The 15,492-nt window shown below is 47.7% G+C and overlaps 1 protein-coding gene across 1 annotated transcript in view; it reads left to right on the top strand.

Moving 5' to 3' along the window:
• Positions 1-15,492, top strand: part of CDK5RAP2 (CDK5 regulatory subunit associated protein 2) — a 165,023-nt gene that overhangs the window by 128,574 nt on the left and 20,957 nt on the right. Inside the window, exons 25-27 of the mRNA XM_090274639.1 lie at positions 5,002-5,050; positions 7,650-7,822; positions 12,094-12,213. Coding sequence (XP_090130765.1) covers positions 5,002-5,050; positions 7,650-7,822; positions 12,094-12,213 — 342 coding nt within the window. The remainder of the gene's footprint in view (positions 1-5,001; positions 5,051-7,649; positions 7,823-12,093; positions 12,214-15,492) is intronic.

Genomic DNA, 15,492 nt, shown 5'->3' with positions numbered 1-15,492 from the left:
GCAGTTGCATAGCATGAGTTCTTAAAAAATTTAAATATAGCCTTTTTTTATTAATACAAAGTAGTATACGTTTCTTGTGGAATAACAGATAAGCAAATACTCCTGTAATTGCATCATTTATACAGCAAAACATGAACACCCTGGAGTTTATATTTTCACACCTTTTTTTGTACATATTTGTATTTTTGTGGAAGTGGGACTGTTTGCAATCTCTCCCTCTGTTCAATTATAGATAATAAACATTAATCTACATTGTAAGTTCTAGCTGCTGCAGAGCATTCTTTTGTATGAATGTACTGTCATTTATTTAATCATTCCCCATTGGATGGACATTTAGGTTGTTCTTAGTTTGGGGTTATTATAACGGACACTGTAGTGGAGTTCTTTGTGCATATCTTGCTGTTTCTTTGTTAACAGAACCCAAGAAGTAGGATGATAGTGTGGTGTCCTAATGCTTGTAACGAGGAGCTTACAAGCATTAGGTCTGGGCCCTGCAGATTTTGTATGTGCGTTTTTCTGGCTTGAGGATCTAAAAAAAATTTCTTAAAATGGGTCGAGACCCAAAATAGATGGAGAGCTTGTGTTGCAGTCCCAGGTTTTCCACCAGGACCAGCAGCATGAATCAGGATGGCGGGGTTTGTGTTCGGGTGTTTGAGTCAGCCCTGGGGAGGGTACAGAGAAGGCTGAGAGAGTCCCCTTCCTCAGTGAACTCACACGTGTGTCAGGACGTAGCCACGTGAATAGAGAACAGCTGCTGGATCCCTTCCCGTGACTCTCCTTGGCCCCCAGGGATGAACCTGACACACGTTTCTTTTTTAAGGCTTTCCGCAGTTTGCCTTTTCCAGCCCAGTGACCTCTAAATAATAATGATGGTGATGATAAGGGGAAACAGCGAGGAGGGCTGGTCTTTCTCGAGTGCTTCCCATATGCTGGGCATTGTTCTCAGCCTCTGAGGAGGTGTTATTTATCTTTGTTTAATGAATGAGGAACAGAGAGGTTGATTTACTTGCTCAGGTTCACACAGGAAGTGGCAGAGCCTGGGTGTGAGCCCAGGAGGTTTGCTTCCAGCCTGATGGCATGCGTCCCACACTCCTGTCGAGTGAGGTGTCCTGGTCAAGTGTTTCTGTGGGTCAGACCGTGCACTTCCCCACTTCTGTGACTCTTCCCACCAGTCCCCTTTGTAGGAGGGCTTTCCTCCCTCTCCACTTCCAGAGATTCTGCCTCCCTTCCCAGGAGCTTTCCTCGTTCACCCCCAAAGCTTTGGCTCAGCGTGCCTGCATGGCCCTTACGTCCTGAGTGCTCACCAGCATCTGTACTTGTGAGTCGGGGGCTTGGTCCTCAGAACAGCCCGGTTGGCGTGAGGAACTTTGCCCTGACAGAGGCAGGGCACTTGCTCAAAGTCATAGCTGACCTGGCGGAACCAGTTACTCTTGGGCTGTTTGTAGCTCGCAGGCGACAGTCATATCTAGGCTTGTGATGGAGGCCAAGTGCTGGGGTGGAAAGAACCAAACCTTTGGAGCCCAACGGGCTTGAGTTCTAATCCCATCGGTACGGTTAAGGATTCGATTTCCTCTGTGAGGTAATGGCACCTATTTTGCAGAGTTGCCTGGCCAGTAGTGGGAGCTCAGGAGGTCACAGCAGTGATTTCTTGTGGACATATTTTATTTCCTCCGAGTGGAAGCTCCTGGAAGATGAGGGCCTTGTCTTATCCTGGCCTTCAACCTAGAAAGGGACAGGACAGGTAGCGCCCCGTCAGGATTTGATGACAGGGCTGATAGTTGCACGTGGTGCGGACCTTATTCTAGACTGCCCTTTGATGAAACATCCCAGACCCTGTCTGACACACGTAACGCAGGCTTGGCGGGAGGCACCTCTGAGCTCTGAAGGAAAGACTTCCAGGAGGAAAGGGTTATTGGATCTTGGCCTTCCTAATGGAAGGGATTCATAGTTGTTGGGGAAGGGTCGTAGGCGCGGGAGTGGGATATGCAGCTTAGGGTTAGCATAGTGAACCAGGCTGTCAGAGAAAATGGGGGATGTTTTTCTTCCTCTCTGTGCTCCTGTGATCTGGCTCCACATAGCCCCTTAGCTTCGTCTTATCTTTATAAGTAAGCAGTGCTTTCCTGCCTCAGAGATATAGCTCTGAGTTCTCCCTGGTGGTCCAGGCTGGATTATGTTGGTTTCCCCTGTGTGTCCCCCTTGCTGCCCTTTGTCACAGCTCTGTGGTGCCATTGCCTTTGGGTCCAGCATCCCCACTCAGCTGTGCACTCGCTGTGGGCAGGATGGCTCCTCCTTCACCTCTGCATCCTCAGTGCCTGGCGCAGGCACCTAGGAGGGAGGAGCACTGTAAATATTTAATATGAATCACTGGGGAGACAGAAAGGAAGAAACATTTGGGTCAGGTAGGAGATGTCAGGCTCTGATATTTGGACTGAATTCTGTACGATTGATGGATTTTGAGCTTGGGAGCACTGTTTGAGAAGAGGCTTTTTAAATGGTGGCAGCGTGCAAGATGGATCAGTGCAGAGAGGAAACTGAAGGCGTGCCAACCAGTTACAGGTCTCTCCTGCATAATAATTCTCTTGCTCGCTCAAGTATCAGTTGGATAACCAAATGTCCTTTTCTTTGAAAAGATGAAGACCCCTCTCTGCCACACGGCTTTTGGGGAAAGCAATAAGATTTACGTGGGAGATGGGAGCAGTGTTTTCATGACGTCCTTCCTCAGCTTTTGGAATAGGCTGACAGATGGTACCCTGTCACCTGTATGCAGGCAGCTTCCACCAAGAAATTCAATGCATCAGCCATAATGATCTCCCTGTGAATCCCACGATCGCAATTTGTTATTTGGTTTTGAAGAACACTGTTGTGATAGGGGAATGGATGGAGTACAATTGTTGAGTCCTTACAAGCTCCTCCAAGGATCTCTTATTTGAAGAGGAGGAAACCCATGCTGCCGGCAGCATCAGGACACTTCCTTCTGTGCTTGTGGATTTTGTTAGGCGTCAAGGAGAGGCTTTTGATGGTTTTACTATCAGGTTAGGAATGCTTAGAATGCGCCCCAGACCAAGGGTCTGCTGCCCTGCACAGTTCCCGGGGAGTGTCTGTGCTCCTAAAGAACAGTGGTGACTGTGATGCGGGGCTTACCTGCTGGCCTGGGTGGCGTGTGTCAAACGCCTTAGCTCTGCGCGGCTGGGCTGCAGCAGATGACCCCTCCTCGGGGTTGGTAGGACTGCGGTCAGGTCACCCGCTGAATGTTGGTAAGCAGCCCTCCTGCAGGTGTGAGATGAAACGCACTGAGTAGTTCTTTGTGTGTGCAGTGGTCCCTGCCCGTTCCTGGTGGTCTTGCAGTCTGGGACTTGCAGTCAAGGTCTTGGATTCTGACTCAATCAAGATAGACCCCCTCCCCGAGGAGGAATGTAGAGGGCAGAAAGGTGGAGCCCTTGAGAGCACCCACCGTGGTAGAGGCCCGTCAACCCCCTTCTGCCTTCGGGGGAGCCAAAATACCCTGTCCTTGCAGGACGTAAGCATGAGGATGGAGACGCAGATGTGTGGCTAAGCAGCTGTAGCCTTGTCTCCTCGTCCCGTGCCGAACAGTACCGTGCAGGAAAGTAGGCGAGAGTGTGTGGGCAGCGTGAGCGTGGGCACGTGCGCCCTCCTGGATCTCCACTTCTTTGTCATAAAGTGGAGATAGTGACACTGGGCCTGTAGGGCGGTCGTGAGGCCTAACGGAGAGAGTGGATATTAAAGAACTGTCCTCGCGGCCTGGCCCCTGGTCACTCAGGCCTGCCTGACTCATTCCCGGTGCCCGACAGGACCCTGCAAGGGAAGGTGACTTTCAAGCACTGGGTACGTGGCACTGACCTGGGGCCCAGGGGCCGTCCTGATGGTGGACAGGGAGCCCTGACAAGACCTCCCACCAGCCTGGCGAGTTCATCAGTGGGAACCACAAGACATAAAGCAAAGGTGCGAGCCTCCAGGGACCTTTTCCTTTGCGCTCTGCTGTTTGAGAACTTCTCCTTTTAGGAGTACTTTTGAAAATATGTGTGGGTGTGGTTTAATTATAGTCTATTTTTCAAGTATAGCTATACAAGGGTTTGTTTTTTTCTTTAGCCACACATTAGTTTCTTCAAAGAGCTCATCCCAGTCTGCAATTTCCAGAGCTCTACAGTATTTTTCAAACAAAGTTGATAGTCTCTTTGAAATCTGAACTCATGGGCTACCTTTCAAACAGCAAATGACAACATGCAGGAGAGAGAGGAGGACCTTTTGCCCAGCTAGGTTTTGTTTTCTTTGGGTTTCGTCCGTCATTATTTCTGTTATTTTCCCTGGTGCAGACACTGGCTTTTCCAACTGTAGTCCTGTATTCTTTTCCCTTGTAACCCATCTTCTGAGAGGTTTTTCTAAGGAAACAGTGCAAATGCAAATAAAGCTGCGTGCACAGAGGTGTTTGTTTCATTTATTTTTATAGAAGTGAAACATTGGAGATGACCAGCAAGCATGTCAGAATGGGACTGGCAGAATTGTGGTATTTGCGTGTCTACCATGGAATATTAATGGGGTCGTTAACGGGGATGTTTCTAAAGCAAATTTAGTAAGAGAAATGCTTACAGTAAAGTATGAAGTGAAAAAGTAAGTCACGCTATCCTATCACCCATGTCAAAACGCATGGACAGACACCGGAAGGAAACCCAGCAGCCCGTGTGTGGTGGGCACCCGAAGGGCAGTGACCTTCTGGCTTCTGGTACCACTTCCTACAGCAGCACGTGTTCCGCTGGCATCCGAGTTCTAGAGAAGGACGGAGCGCCTGCGCCCGGCAGCCCGGCCGTAGCTCCGCGCTGTCGCCTTACATCTAGGGTGAGCGCTGAGGGGTCTGTGGTCCCGGGACTGGAATAAAGAACAGTGAAACACTTGGAACAGGGTCTCTACAAATGGACGAGCAAGACGTCATTAGGGAACACTTTCAGAAAATGTTTTCCTTCTTTTTAATGTTATCTCTGCTTCCAGGAAAATCAGGAGGTGTGGGAATGAGCGCCCAGAACGAGCCGATAGAGAGGTGAGCGTGCAGCGTTTGGAAAGATGACGTCACGGGTCTGGTTTATCTGCCAGTTGTTTTAGGGTTCCAGCCCCCTCCCCGTCTGTTAGGTCTGCTTCTTGTAAATAAAGCATGACCACCTGGGAAACGGAGACTGGCCACACAAAACCGGGGTGCACCCTGTGTATCATGCTGCCTTCACTCGGCTGTTTTAGGTCACCTGTGGCATTTGTCAGGTGGTGTGCCCCCGACTGCACATCCTCCTGCTGGCACCTGGTCACCTGCAGAATCAATTCCACAGGTCCTAGCCTGACATTTGAGGCCCTTCTCAGCCGGACCCATCTTTCCTGTCCATCATGCTCCCCTTCTTCAGTCTTCTCTGACTTGTTCTCCAGACCATGACTGTGCACAGCTGCACACTCTACCTTCCTCTTGTAGTCTGAAAATCCTTCTTCAGAGTCAGTTCACATGGACATGAGCCTGGCTCCTCCTCACACCCCCATCTCTCCAGTACCTCCCAGGGTCAGTTACTGTTCCTGTAGCACTTGACAGGTAATTAGATTACAGAATTTACCACATGGTATGGTAATAGTTGCTGCCTTTATTTTTTGCCCCCAGAATTCCTTGAAAGAGGAAGGAGCTAGCATTAATGGGTATTCACATTCAATGTTTCTGACCCTACAAGGTGAGCAATATTCTCATTTTTAGATGAGGAGTCTGAGGGTCACAGTGGCATACTTGCCATTAAGAGGCAGAGGTGGGACTTAAACTTGAGCCTGTTGTACAAAATACTTCATTGCCGGAGCTGTTATTGGTATTCCACATTGCCTTTGGAGGATATATACTGTGTTTTTAATGCCTTTATATCTGCTCCAGCCCCAAGTATCTGGCATGCAGTTTGAATTCAGAAAATATTCACAGGATAAGTGGATTGTACACTTTCCTGGCTTGCCTCCGTGGCCAACTGCAGATGCCACGGTCTTACCGCCTCTGTTTACTGGTTAAAGGCTCTGAATGCTCTGTGTGCTGTGGGCATTTCCCTCCTCTTTGGAACTGCAGCCCTTTGGCCTTCTGGGGGTAAAATAAAGAAATAGAGACCAGTCTGGGGTGTAGAATTTTCGTTTTCTTTGGCATCATGAAAGCCACCAGAGTCATTAGAGCAGGCAGGCAGGGAAGAGGTCACAGCACTGGGGGGCATTTTTATCAGGGCTTCTGTAACTTTAGAAGCAGTACGTACTCCTCTCTCACGGCAGTATTCCCGGTTCAGCCCTCCACGTCCGTCCTTTCAATAACAGGTCACGTCCCGTGGGCAGGCTATGGGGAGAGCAAGGCAGGCCGCCTGGACTGGAGACCGTCTTCACTGCGGTCTCAGGGGTGAGAGTGAGGGCGGGGGGCTGTTGGGCTAGTGTGCACGCTCACAGTGAGGAAGGCGTCACCCCTTGGAGCAGGGGCTGGTGCAGGGCCTTGCCGGGCTGGTCTAGAGCCCAAACTCTGTCCCGTAGGAAGAGGGGAGTCTTTGAAGGAGGGAAGTTGGGACGAGGTGCGATCAGATTTGCCGCTTTGAAAGGCTTTGGTGGCCCTTGGAGAACGGGCCGGAGGGAGGCAGGGAGCCTCGTTCGCCACGTGTCACCCTTTTTCCACTTCTGACAGGTTTGTTTCTTTCCTCCGTTCTCCCTTTTTCGGCTATAGGTTTAGCGCTTGCGTGGATCACTCGTAAGCTAATTAAATGGGTGTCCTTGGCCCACCCCGCACTTCTGCAAGGCAGCAGCAAGCCCACACATCCATCATGCTGTCTGAACGAAGTTGCATCTGGTGTTTACCTGTTAATGAATGCATTGCAGCTTTGGAGTCCTTTGCTCTTGTCTGAGCTTATGAATAATGAGACAAGAAGTAATAGGAAAAAGTGGGAGGAAAAAAAGAGCTTAAATTAAGGCGCTTATCTATAATGGAGATTCACATGGGCTTTTTACAGAGTTCAGGCTGTTTTTCCGCATGGCTTAGGTTGCCCTTGGGAAATACAGGTTAATAACCAGATGGTTGCCTGAACAGTGATTGGGACCTGCTGGGGGACCTCCAGGGGTCTGAGGTTTTTAAGCCCGTAAGACTACTTCATGGGTTTGGGTTGGCCCCCCACATTCTCCTGGGGCCTTGAAGGGAGACAGACCTGGGTTCAAATATGAGCTCTGTCACTTGGAAGCCGTAAGACAACAGGCAAGTTTATGATGAGCCTCAGTTTCCCCAACTCTAAGTGAGGATTGTACTCCCCACTTCAGAAGGTTTCTGCGAGGACCAAGTAAGAGTACCTCCACAGCGCCTGGCGTGGCGCCGGCGTTTGGTAAGCAGCTGCCATTGGCTGATGCCCTCCTTCGGGTCTCCCCTCTGTGAGCCAGATGGTGGCTTCCCCTTCTTCACTGGCTCCAAACTCAAGCCCCCTGGGCCTGCTTTGTTTTTAGAATGTCTTTGCTAAAAGATGCTCTAGGGAAACAGAGGGGCTCCAAAAACAGCCTTGCAGATGAGGGGTAGGTACAAAGGGTCAGTAGTCCTAAGTGTCCCTTGGTCACGGTGCTGGCGTGGGGTCTCAGTGCAGAACATGATTTCTCTTTCAATCCCAACGGTCAAGGGTTGGAGAAGACAGAGAAACCTACCAACATATCCTGCCTGCCTCTCCTGAACCTTCAGCCTCCCACGCATTGTCCGACTGTGACATGTCTGCAAAGTCCTCCTGCTCCCGGGACCAGAAGCAAGACAGTGAGACTGAGAAGAGTTCCGTCACGGCGATCAAGTTTTCTCAAGGTACACTCAGCTCTACGGAGCATTTCAGCGTAGCTGAGCTTTCCTGGTTTAAACAGTGATTTGCCATCTTGCCTTAGAAAGCAGGGTGTAGTGACATTTGAATATTTCTCTGATGAAAGGAGATCTCGCGAGGGCCACAGCTGGTCGTTCAGAGTGTCGTTTATCACTGGGGCAAGCTATGGTTGTTGGAAGTGTTGGGGGTTGGGGAAAAGTCGTTTTCAGTTTTAAAATGGTGACTTACACGACTTGCCATCTCTCCTTGCTCTTCTGACAGTGGCAGGCCGGAGAGCACTGAGGCTATGTATCCGTTCCAGTTCTGGTTAATTTTTTTTATTTCTTGCAACCTTTCCTGAGGCACTTCAAAGACTCTTCTGCTTTGAATTGTACAGATGCCAGAGATCACCTCACCCCTTCTGGGTGCTCCTAAGGGTCTGCTGTGCTTCTCTTTCGTGTAACCCTTGGCCCGCGCGTCAGTACTTTGTCCTGCCTCTGGCTGTGGAGCCATGAGCTCAGTTGGCAGGATCAGCCTCCCAAGGCCCCACCTGACCCTCAGCTGCCCTTTACGTCTTCTGAGGTTGCCGTCTCTGTTACCTCCTGTTGGGGCATTAGGTGGGGCATTTTACAAGTTCAAGGAACGGTGTAGACCAGAACAGAGCGACCAGGGATTAGCAATCTTCCTGTGAAAGGCCAGACAGTATTTTAAGCTTTGCAGAGCATCTGGCCTTTTTTGTAATTAACTAAATCCTGCTGCTGCAGCAAAAAGGAGCCACAGATACTATGTAAACAAGTGATGTGGCTGGGTTCCAATAACACTTCATTTACCAAAATAGGTGAGAGTGTATTTGACCCCGGGGGCCATAGTCTTCTGACCCCTGGAATAGATTCTGGACCTCAACTGACATCTTCTGGTCTCTCTTCTAGTGGGTTCTTTGCAAGGTGCCCAGAGTGGACTCAGAGCACAAGTCGGACACTGGCACCTCCTTGCTAAAGTCCTTTGGTGACACCTGATTACACAGAACAACGGTTTTCAAAAACTTTAAATCTTTTTTTTAGCAATACCCCCCTGCTTTATTATTTCTTTTTTCCAGATGAACCTTTACATGTAGCTCCAGTGTGTAAAAGAACAGGAGTGGAGGCTTTGTCCCCCATGGTGGCCTCTCGGGCTCCTCTGGGACACGCAGCGCCCCGAGGAGCACAGTTTGAAAGCACACCCAGAGCATGAACACACTTGATGCAACTCAGGTCTCAGCTGGGGTCGTCCTGGAGCCCGTTGCCCGCATTTGCTTTCTTTGGATTTCTGGCTCTGTCCTGCTGTGGTTTCTGTGTACGATCTGCCTTCTAATTTAGGTCAGACCGTGAGTCGTTCGGTCCCCAGTGCTTCCTCCTGCACTGTTGTCCGTTCAGCGTGAAATTCAGCCCCTTTGCCAGAATCCCAGGACCACGCCCGTAGGCCTTGGTGGGAGGAGCAGAAATTGCTTTTTTAATTTTTTATTGTTGACGCTGTTATAGATGTCCTCCATTTCCCCCCACTTTGCCACCTCCACCAGCCCCCCCATCTGTCCCCCTGGCCTTCACTACACTATTGTGTGCATCCATGGGCTATGCATATATGTTCTTTAGCTAATTCCTTCACCTTCCTTAATCTATCCTCGTCCCTGGGAGGAGGACTGGACTGAGCGTGAGGAACTGGAAGGGCTGGGAACGCAGCAAGCCAACTCACTGGCGTTGGAGCATTTGAGATCCCCGTTCCGTAGAGCCCTCTGGCTCTGGTACTGGGGGCTCCCCATGTTTCCTCCCACCTGCCCCTGTTTTCCAGTCTCCACCCCGCCCACCACCCCAGCCTCCGTTTACTTTCAGTGTTGAACCATTCAGGCATCTTTTATTTCTGATTCCTCTTGAGGACCCATGACCATGGATTACCGGGCTTTTTGCTTTTTCCTGAATGGGGGAGCACTCGCTGGGACCACCCCAGTGAGCCCACTGTTTGCCTTCTCAGTTCATTTGTCTTCAGACTTTTAGTCTTTGCGTCTGTTTTTTCCTTTGTCATATTTATACTCTGAACAGAGAGAGAATTTTGTTTTTCCTTTTTTCACTTGACATATCATAAGCTTTCTGACATGTTGTTACAAAACATCTTTGTTTGTGGCTATAGATTAGTTCCCTGAATATCTAAACTGCAGTTTTTCTTCCGTTCCCCTGTTGCTGAACATTTAAGTGATTTCTAAAATTTCACAGTTTTGAACAGCACTGTAGGGAATATCCTTGAACATGGACCTTTCCCCTTATTTGGTGTGTATTTTCTTAACCTGGATTCTCTAAATTGGAACTTCTAGGCAAAAGAAGTACACAATGATTTTGGTATTTATTTCTTAACAGGATTTATGGTTTCAAAGAGTTAGCATTTGTCAGAGGGTATTTATTGTAAGAGTGACGGGTATTTTTCTCCCACTTTGTAAAGGCGAGTGTAGTGTTTCCTTCTCCTTGGTGAGGGCTGCATAATTAATGAGTGGTGTCCAGTTCGACTGGGAATGTTTCCTTAAGCTGAAGTGATGATTCCAGCTCCCGGCCAGACTCAGTGGAAGATGACTGGTACCGATGGCTGCTGAGCATTATCACCTGAGAAGCCAGCAGTGTGTGACGTGGAGAAACCAGCGAGGAAGCCTGCAGGCAGAGCAGATAAGTTCCTGACTCACTCCCACCTGGCTGGCCGCTGGAAGGTTTGCAGGGCAGCGAGGCAGGAGCAGCAGGTGCAGTGCTGTGACGTGACGTGACATGACGTGCCCGGAGTCCATGGCAGATGGTTGTTCAGTGCTAGGCTGCAGCCAGGGCCTCAGTCAGACTTTCCAGCTAATGACTCGCCACACTTGTGGCATTAATAGGAAGTAGCTGACGGTTTGGGAATTAAGTCATCTCATAAACGTTTAGATTCATGGTGAAATTACTATTTAATTAGTAAAAGATCTGCAACATTGTACTACTTTAAAATGAAAGTCGTTTTGGAGGAATTAAAACTGGGTCATAGCATTAGTATAATGTTTTAAAATAAACATTACAAGACATACTGAGTGTACCCTAATTGATGAATCAAAGACATTAGTTTTGCCTTTGGATACTTAATGTGATTCTGCTTTAAATGGAAACCTACCTCTAGGTTGGAACTATGCTTCTTTCTTTTTTAAAATGAGGTTTGGCAGAGGCTAAAAAAATAATATATCCTCATTTTAGAAAATCTGAAAAATTAAAAATTTTATGTACTTTATTATTAAATATGATATTAAGATGTGAGATACAAGTTTTGAAGAACCTAAAATCTACTATCCAAATGCAGCCTCTGTTAATATTTAGGTGTATTTTCTTTTTTCTGTGTGTATATGTGTCTTTCCTGTCTGCACATTTTTAAATAGAGTTATGATTGTACTGATAACCTATTCTGTGTCTATATTTTTCTATTATAGGGTCTTCATAATATAATTTTGATAGCTATATAATACTACAGTGTAATGAATGTAGTACAATTTATTTTATAATTTGAGTTATTTTCAGTTCTTACTGTTATGTACAGTGCCAAAAAGAAACATTTTCATGCATTCTGACAAATGGTTGTCAGCATCTCTGGTGATCTCTTTAAATGAATTCCTAAAAGTAGAATTATTTGGTAAAAGATATTGGAAAGAACCTTTCTTTCTAAAGCTAATGATGAAAATAGTTCAAAAGAGTTACATATATTTATACTCATGCTAACAGGATGTATTCTTGAGGGTGCCCTTCTACCATTCTCACTAATATTGAGATTACTGTTTTATTTTGTTTTTGAGTCTGAAATTAATAAGTGATAAATGGATAACATATTCCTTTCAAAGAATTAGTTCTGAAAATATCTGGATTCATAATGAAGGTAGTTTAATCAACTCTTAGGCAATTCAAGCAGACTTGAAAGTGATCTGTTAGTTTCACCTTAAGGAAGATTTTAAATTAATATTTGATATTTAGAAGAAAAAAGGGCTGCATTAGAGTTAACATTAAAATTGTATGGAATATAATTTTTCCATGTGATGTAAAATATCTTCCTCGTGGGGGCTGCAGAGAGTCATTACAGAACCCAGTCTGTGGGCAATAGCTCAGCCTCCCCATATGGGCCTGGGAAAGAATTAGCATTGCTTACTATCTTCATCCATCCAGGACTATCAGAATCTCAAGATCCCCGCATAATCAAGAAATCATTCACTTTGTTAGGGGCTTCAGATTTTAAATTAAAAATGTCCTTCCTGTAGACCTACTAATGGAACATATACAAGAAATTCGAAGTTTGAGAAAACGTTTAGAAGAATCTATTAAGACAAATGAGAAGCTACGGAGACAGCTGGAACGGCAAGGGACTGAATTTGATCAAGGTAAGAAGGACCTTCCCAAAGCCAGCGCAAACCACGAGTGCTTCATTTGCGACACATTGGCCCAGATACGCGTTCTGTGTATTGGTAAGAGTATTAGACTTGTGGCCGGAGAGATTTCAGTTCAAATCCTAACTTTGCTGCTTACCTCCAGGGTGCCCTCACGAACCCTGCTGACTCTCAGTTATTTGTGACTTATCTACAAAACAGGGGTAATAATTTCCATTTTATCCTGTTGTGATGAGAATTACGTGAGCTAACTTAAGTGGAGTGCCCTGCAGTCCCTGACACAAAGCAGTTACTTGATAAATGTTAATTCCCTGGTCATGGGAGAAGGCGGCTAAGCTTCTGCCATCCTGAATTGTGGTTGGCTCCTCATTTGCCTTTGGAAGTTGTAGAGAAATAGTATTTTAAAACAAAACAAAGCAGTCTTTTGTCTTTTTGTAAATAATAGATTATAAAAATATTAGCATTTAGCAGTCTGGTAAATCGCACATGCCCATCCAAAGGTCACCAACAATGCTGCAGAGCCACAGTTAGCGCTGAATGGGACATTCTTTCATGAAGAATTTAAAGATATATATTTTTCCATAGCTAAGAAATTCATATGATTTAAAAATTACTACCTCCATTCTGTGCCCATCAAACCTATTATCCCTTCTCTCTTCCCACTTTTGCTAGTTTTCTTCTGTATCCTTAAACAGTATTTTTTTTATTGTAAAAATAAACATATATATTCTTTTCCCCTTCCTCACATCTCAAAGTATAGAATACGTTACATCACTATTCTGTCCCCTTTTTTTCTTTGAACAATACATCTTGGACATCTTCTCTTATTGCTCCAAAGAGAGTGTCCTCCTTCCATGAAGAATGTGTCCGGAGAGCGGCTTTGTGCACAAGGAAAAGCCTGAGGTGGTTTGGGACTGGATTACCTGGGTGTGGATCCTAGCTCTTTTGTTTATTAGCTTTGTGACTTGGGGCGGGTCTCCCTACCTCCCCCAATCCTAATTATCTCCCACGAGTCACTGAGATTAAGTAAGGCCGTGTGTCTGAGGCCTTGCTCAGTGCTCCACTCCATAGGCGGTGGTTTTCTTTGTCATGATCGGTTTTATTTCACTGTCGTATTTTGTATGCCATTACTAGTTTAACATTGCAGGGCTCTGCAGAGGGTGGGGATGCCGATGTCCTTCCCATTTTTGGAGACGGGATGCTGAGTTCCGGAAACGTGCATTCAGTGGCAGTGCTGGCATCTGTGGACCCTAGTCCGGTCCCCGTTCCTCTCCAGCCCGTTGCAGCCATCCTCCTGGAAGGACATCTCTCCAGTGCTGCACGTGCTGCTGTTCGGTTCAGGGTGGCTCCATTTCTCGCTCTTCCTCCACCCCCCTGCCTCCCCCACCCTCCGCATCCTCTGCCTCTCACCCCCAAGGAAATTTATTAATCTGAGTTATTAGTCATATCAAATGTAGGAAAGAAAAACACGCCTGGGCCCTTCACACTCACTCTTGGTAATGCCTGAATTAGATTCATTCTGTTTTACATCTTCCCTGGCAAATCCAATTACAGAATTATTTGGGGGCTCAAATGGCCACCAGCTATAATGGAGCAGGCAATTGCTCTGGAGAGTAATTCACTTTGACGGAAGGTTTACAAAAAGGCATTCATAAAAGATGCGCACTCCTGGAAAGGCAGGCTCTTCTCACCATTTTGTCACAGCCTTTGCACAGACAAAGAGAGAAACGTGGCTGCACCTCCCCCGCCATGACATGCTCACCTTGGGAGCAGGTTTGGGAAAGGCGTGGCTCCTTGTCATGTCGAGGTGGAATATCACCGAAAGCTGTCATCTAGCATGTCAGATCTTCCAGCTTGTCACCGGTCATGTGAGCGTCCAGTGACGGTGGTCGGGGTAAGACTGGCCTCGTGGCATCAGAAGGGCACCCCACTGGCTCAGGTTTTGTCAGGAGCTGCTCTGTGGCCTGACTGATCCTTTGAAAAGTGACCACCTTGGCTGTGGCCACAGTAGACGTCCCTAGATGAACTTCCTGTTCCTCCAGATCGCTCCTCTGCTCTATTTTGGCTCCAGCCTATCATCAGTCATGATAGTAATACAAATGATCATTGCAGTAATAATAACTTCCTTCCTTTCTATTGAGCTAATGGAGACTTAGGGAAGTTATGTGACTTGCCTTAGGTCATGCAGCTTTTAAGAAGCCAGAGCTGTGGTTCAAACCCAGGTGTTTCTGAAAAGACATGAGAATTCATAGGGAGAGTGGAAGAAGATGGTGAGGAGAGACGTATGTGAAGTAGAAACTAGAGGACACTGAGGTAGGTGGCTCATTAGCGTGAGAGAGAGCCGTAGAGCGGAAAGGGTATGAGCGCTGGCTCTGGGAGACCTGTCACACCCCCTGATGGGGAGGGTGAACGCCACTGGTAAGCTGTTGTGCACCAGGATGCTTTCAGCTGCAGCTGACAGAATATGAGTGCAAACCGGTGTGAGCAGTGGGGACTTGTGTTTTCCCACAGAACAAGTCCAGAGACAGGCGGTTCCAAGGCTGGGTTCGTGGCTGGTGACAGCAGGGCGTGGGGTTAGTGGCCCAGCTTGCAGGCATCTGAGGGCACTGGGCTGGAGAGGCAGGGGACCGGAGCTGAGTAACGGCGATCTGAAGTCTGCACCTGGTGTTTGGTGGTTTTTGTTTGTTTTTCACGGTGGTGGGCCGTCACATGTTTTTGAGCAGAGAATAACATGAGTAACTGTGTTAAGGTTGATAACTCCTTTGGCAGAGTAGTCGGGAGGCAGGGCTCTAAGGCCTGAACTACAGGGACCAGTGTCCGGGCATTTGGAGCAAGACCCAGCAGCCGTGGCTGTGTGACTGGGCAGTGGAAGAAGGGGGGGTTGGGATGGCTCCCAGGTTTCTAGCTGGGGCAGGGATGGTGGAGATGCCATCAACAGGCAGGAGGCAGACAGGAGAGGGCGCAGGTCTGGAGGGGTTGGCGGGGGAGAGGAGAGGAGCTCAGCTGCGGCTCTGTGGATGGGGAGCAGTCCTGCGGGCTGCCCGGTGTGCGGGTTTGGATCTCTGGAGAGACGTCTGGGGCGGTTAAGACTGCCACCCGCTCACCCACCCCTGGCCTCGGTCTCATCCTTTGTTCACCCCGGGGACAGGTAAGGCACGGGGAAGCCCCCTCTTGTCTCCTCCTTCCAGCTCGATCTTATGTCCTTTGGACTCTGGTGGCACCAGGTCTAGTTCACAGGAGTGATTTTCATCGTACGTTGTGTGTCCTCATTAT

The sequence above is a fragment of the Furipterus horrens genome, unplaced genomic scaffold (genome assembly GCF_987537825.1).
Source record: "Furipterus horrens unplaced genomic scaffold, mFurHor1.1.pri manual_scaffold_4, whole genome shotgun sequence".
Classification (NCBI taxonomy): Eukaryota; Metazoa; Chordata; class Mammalia; order Chiroptera; family Furipteridae; genus Furipterus; species Furipterus horrens.
This window is presented reverse-complemented; position numbering and strand designations above follow the sequence as displayed.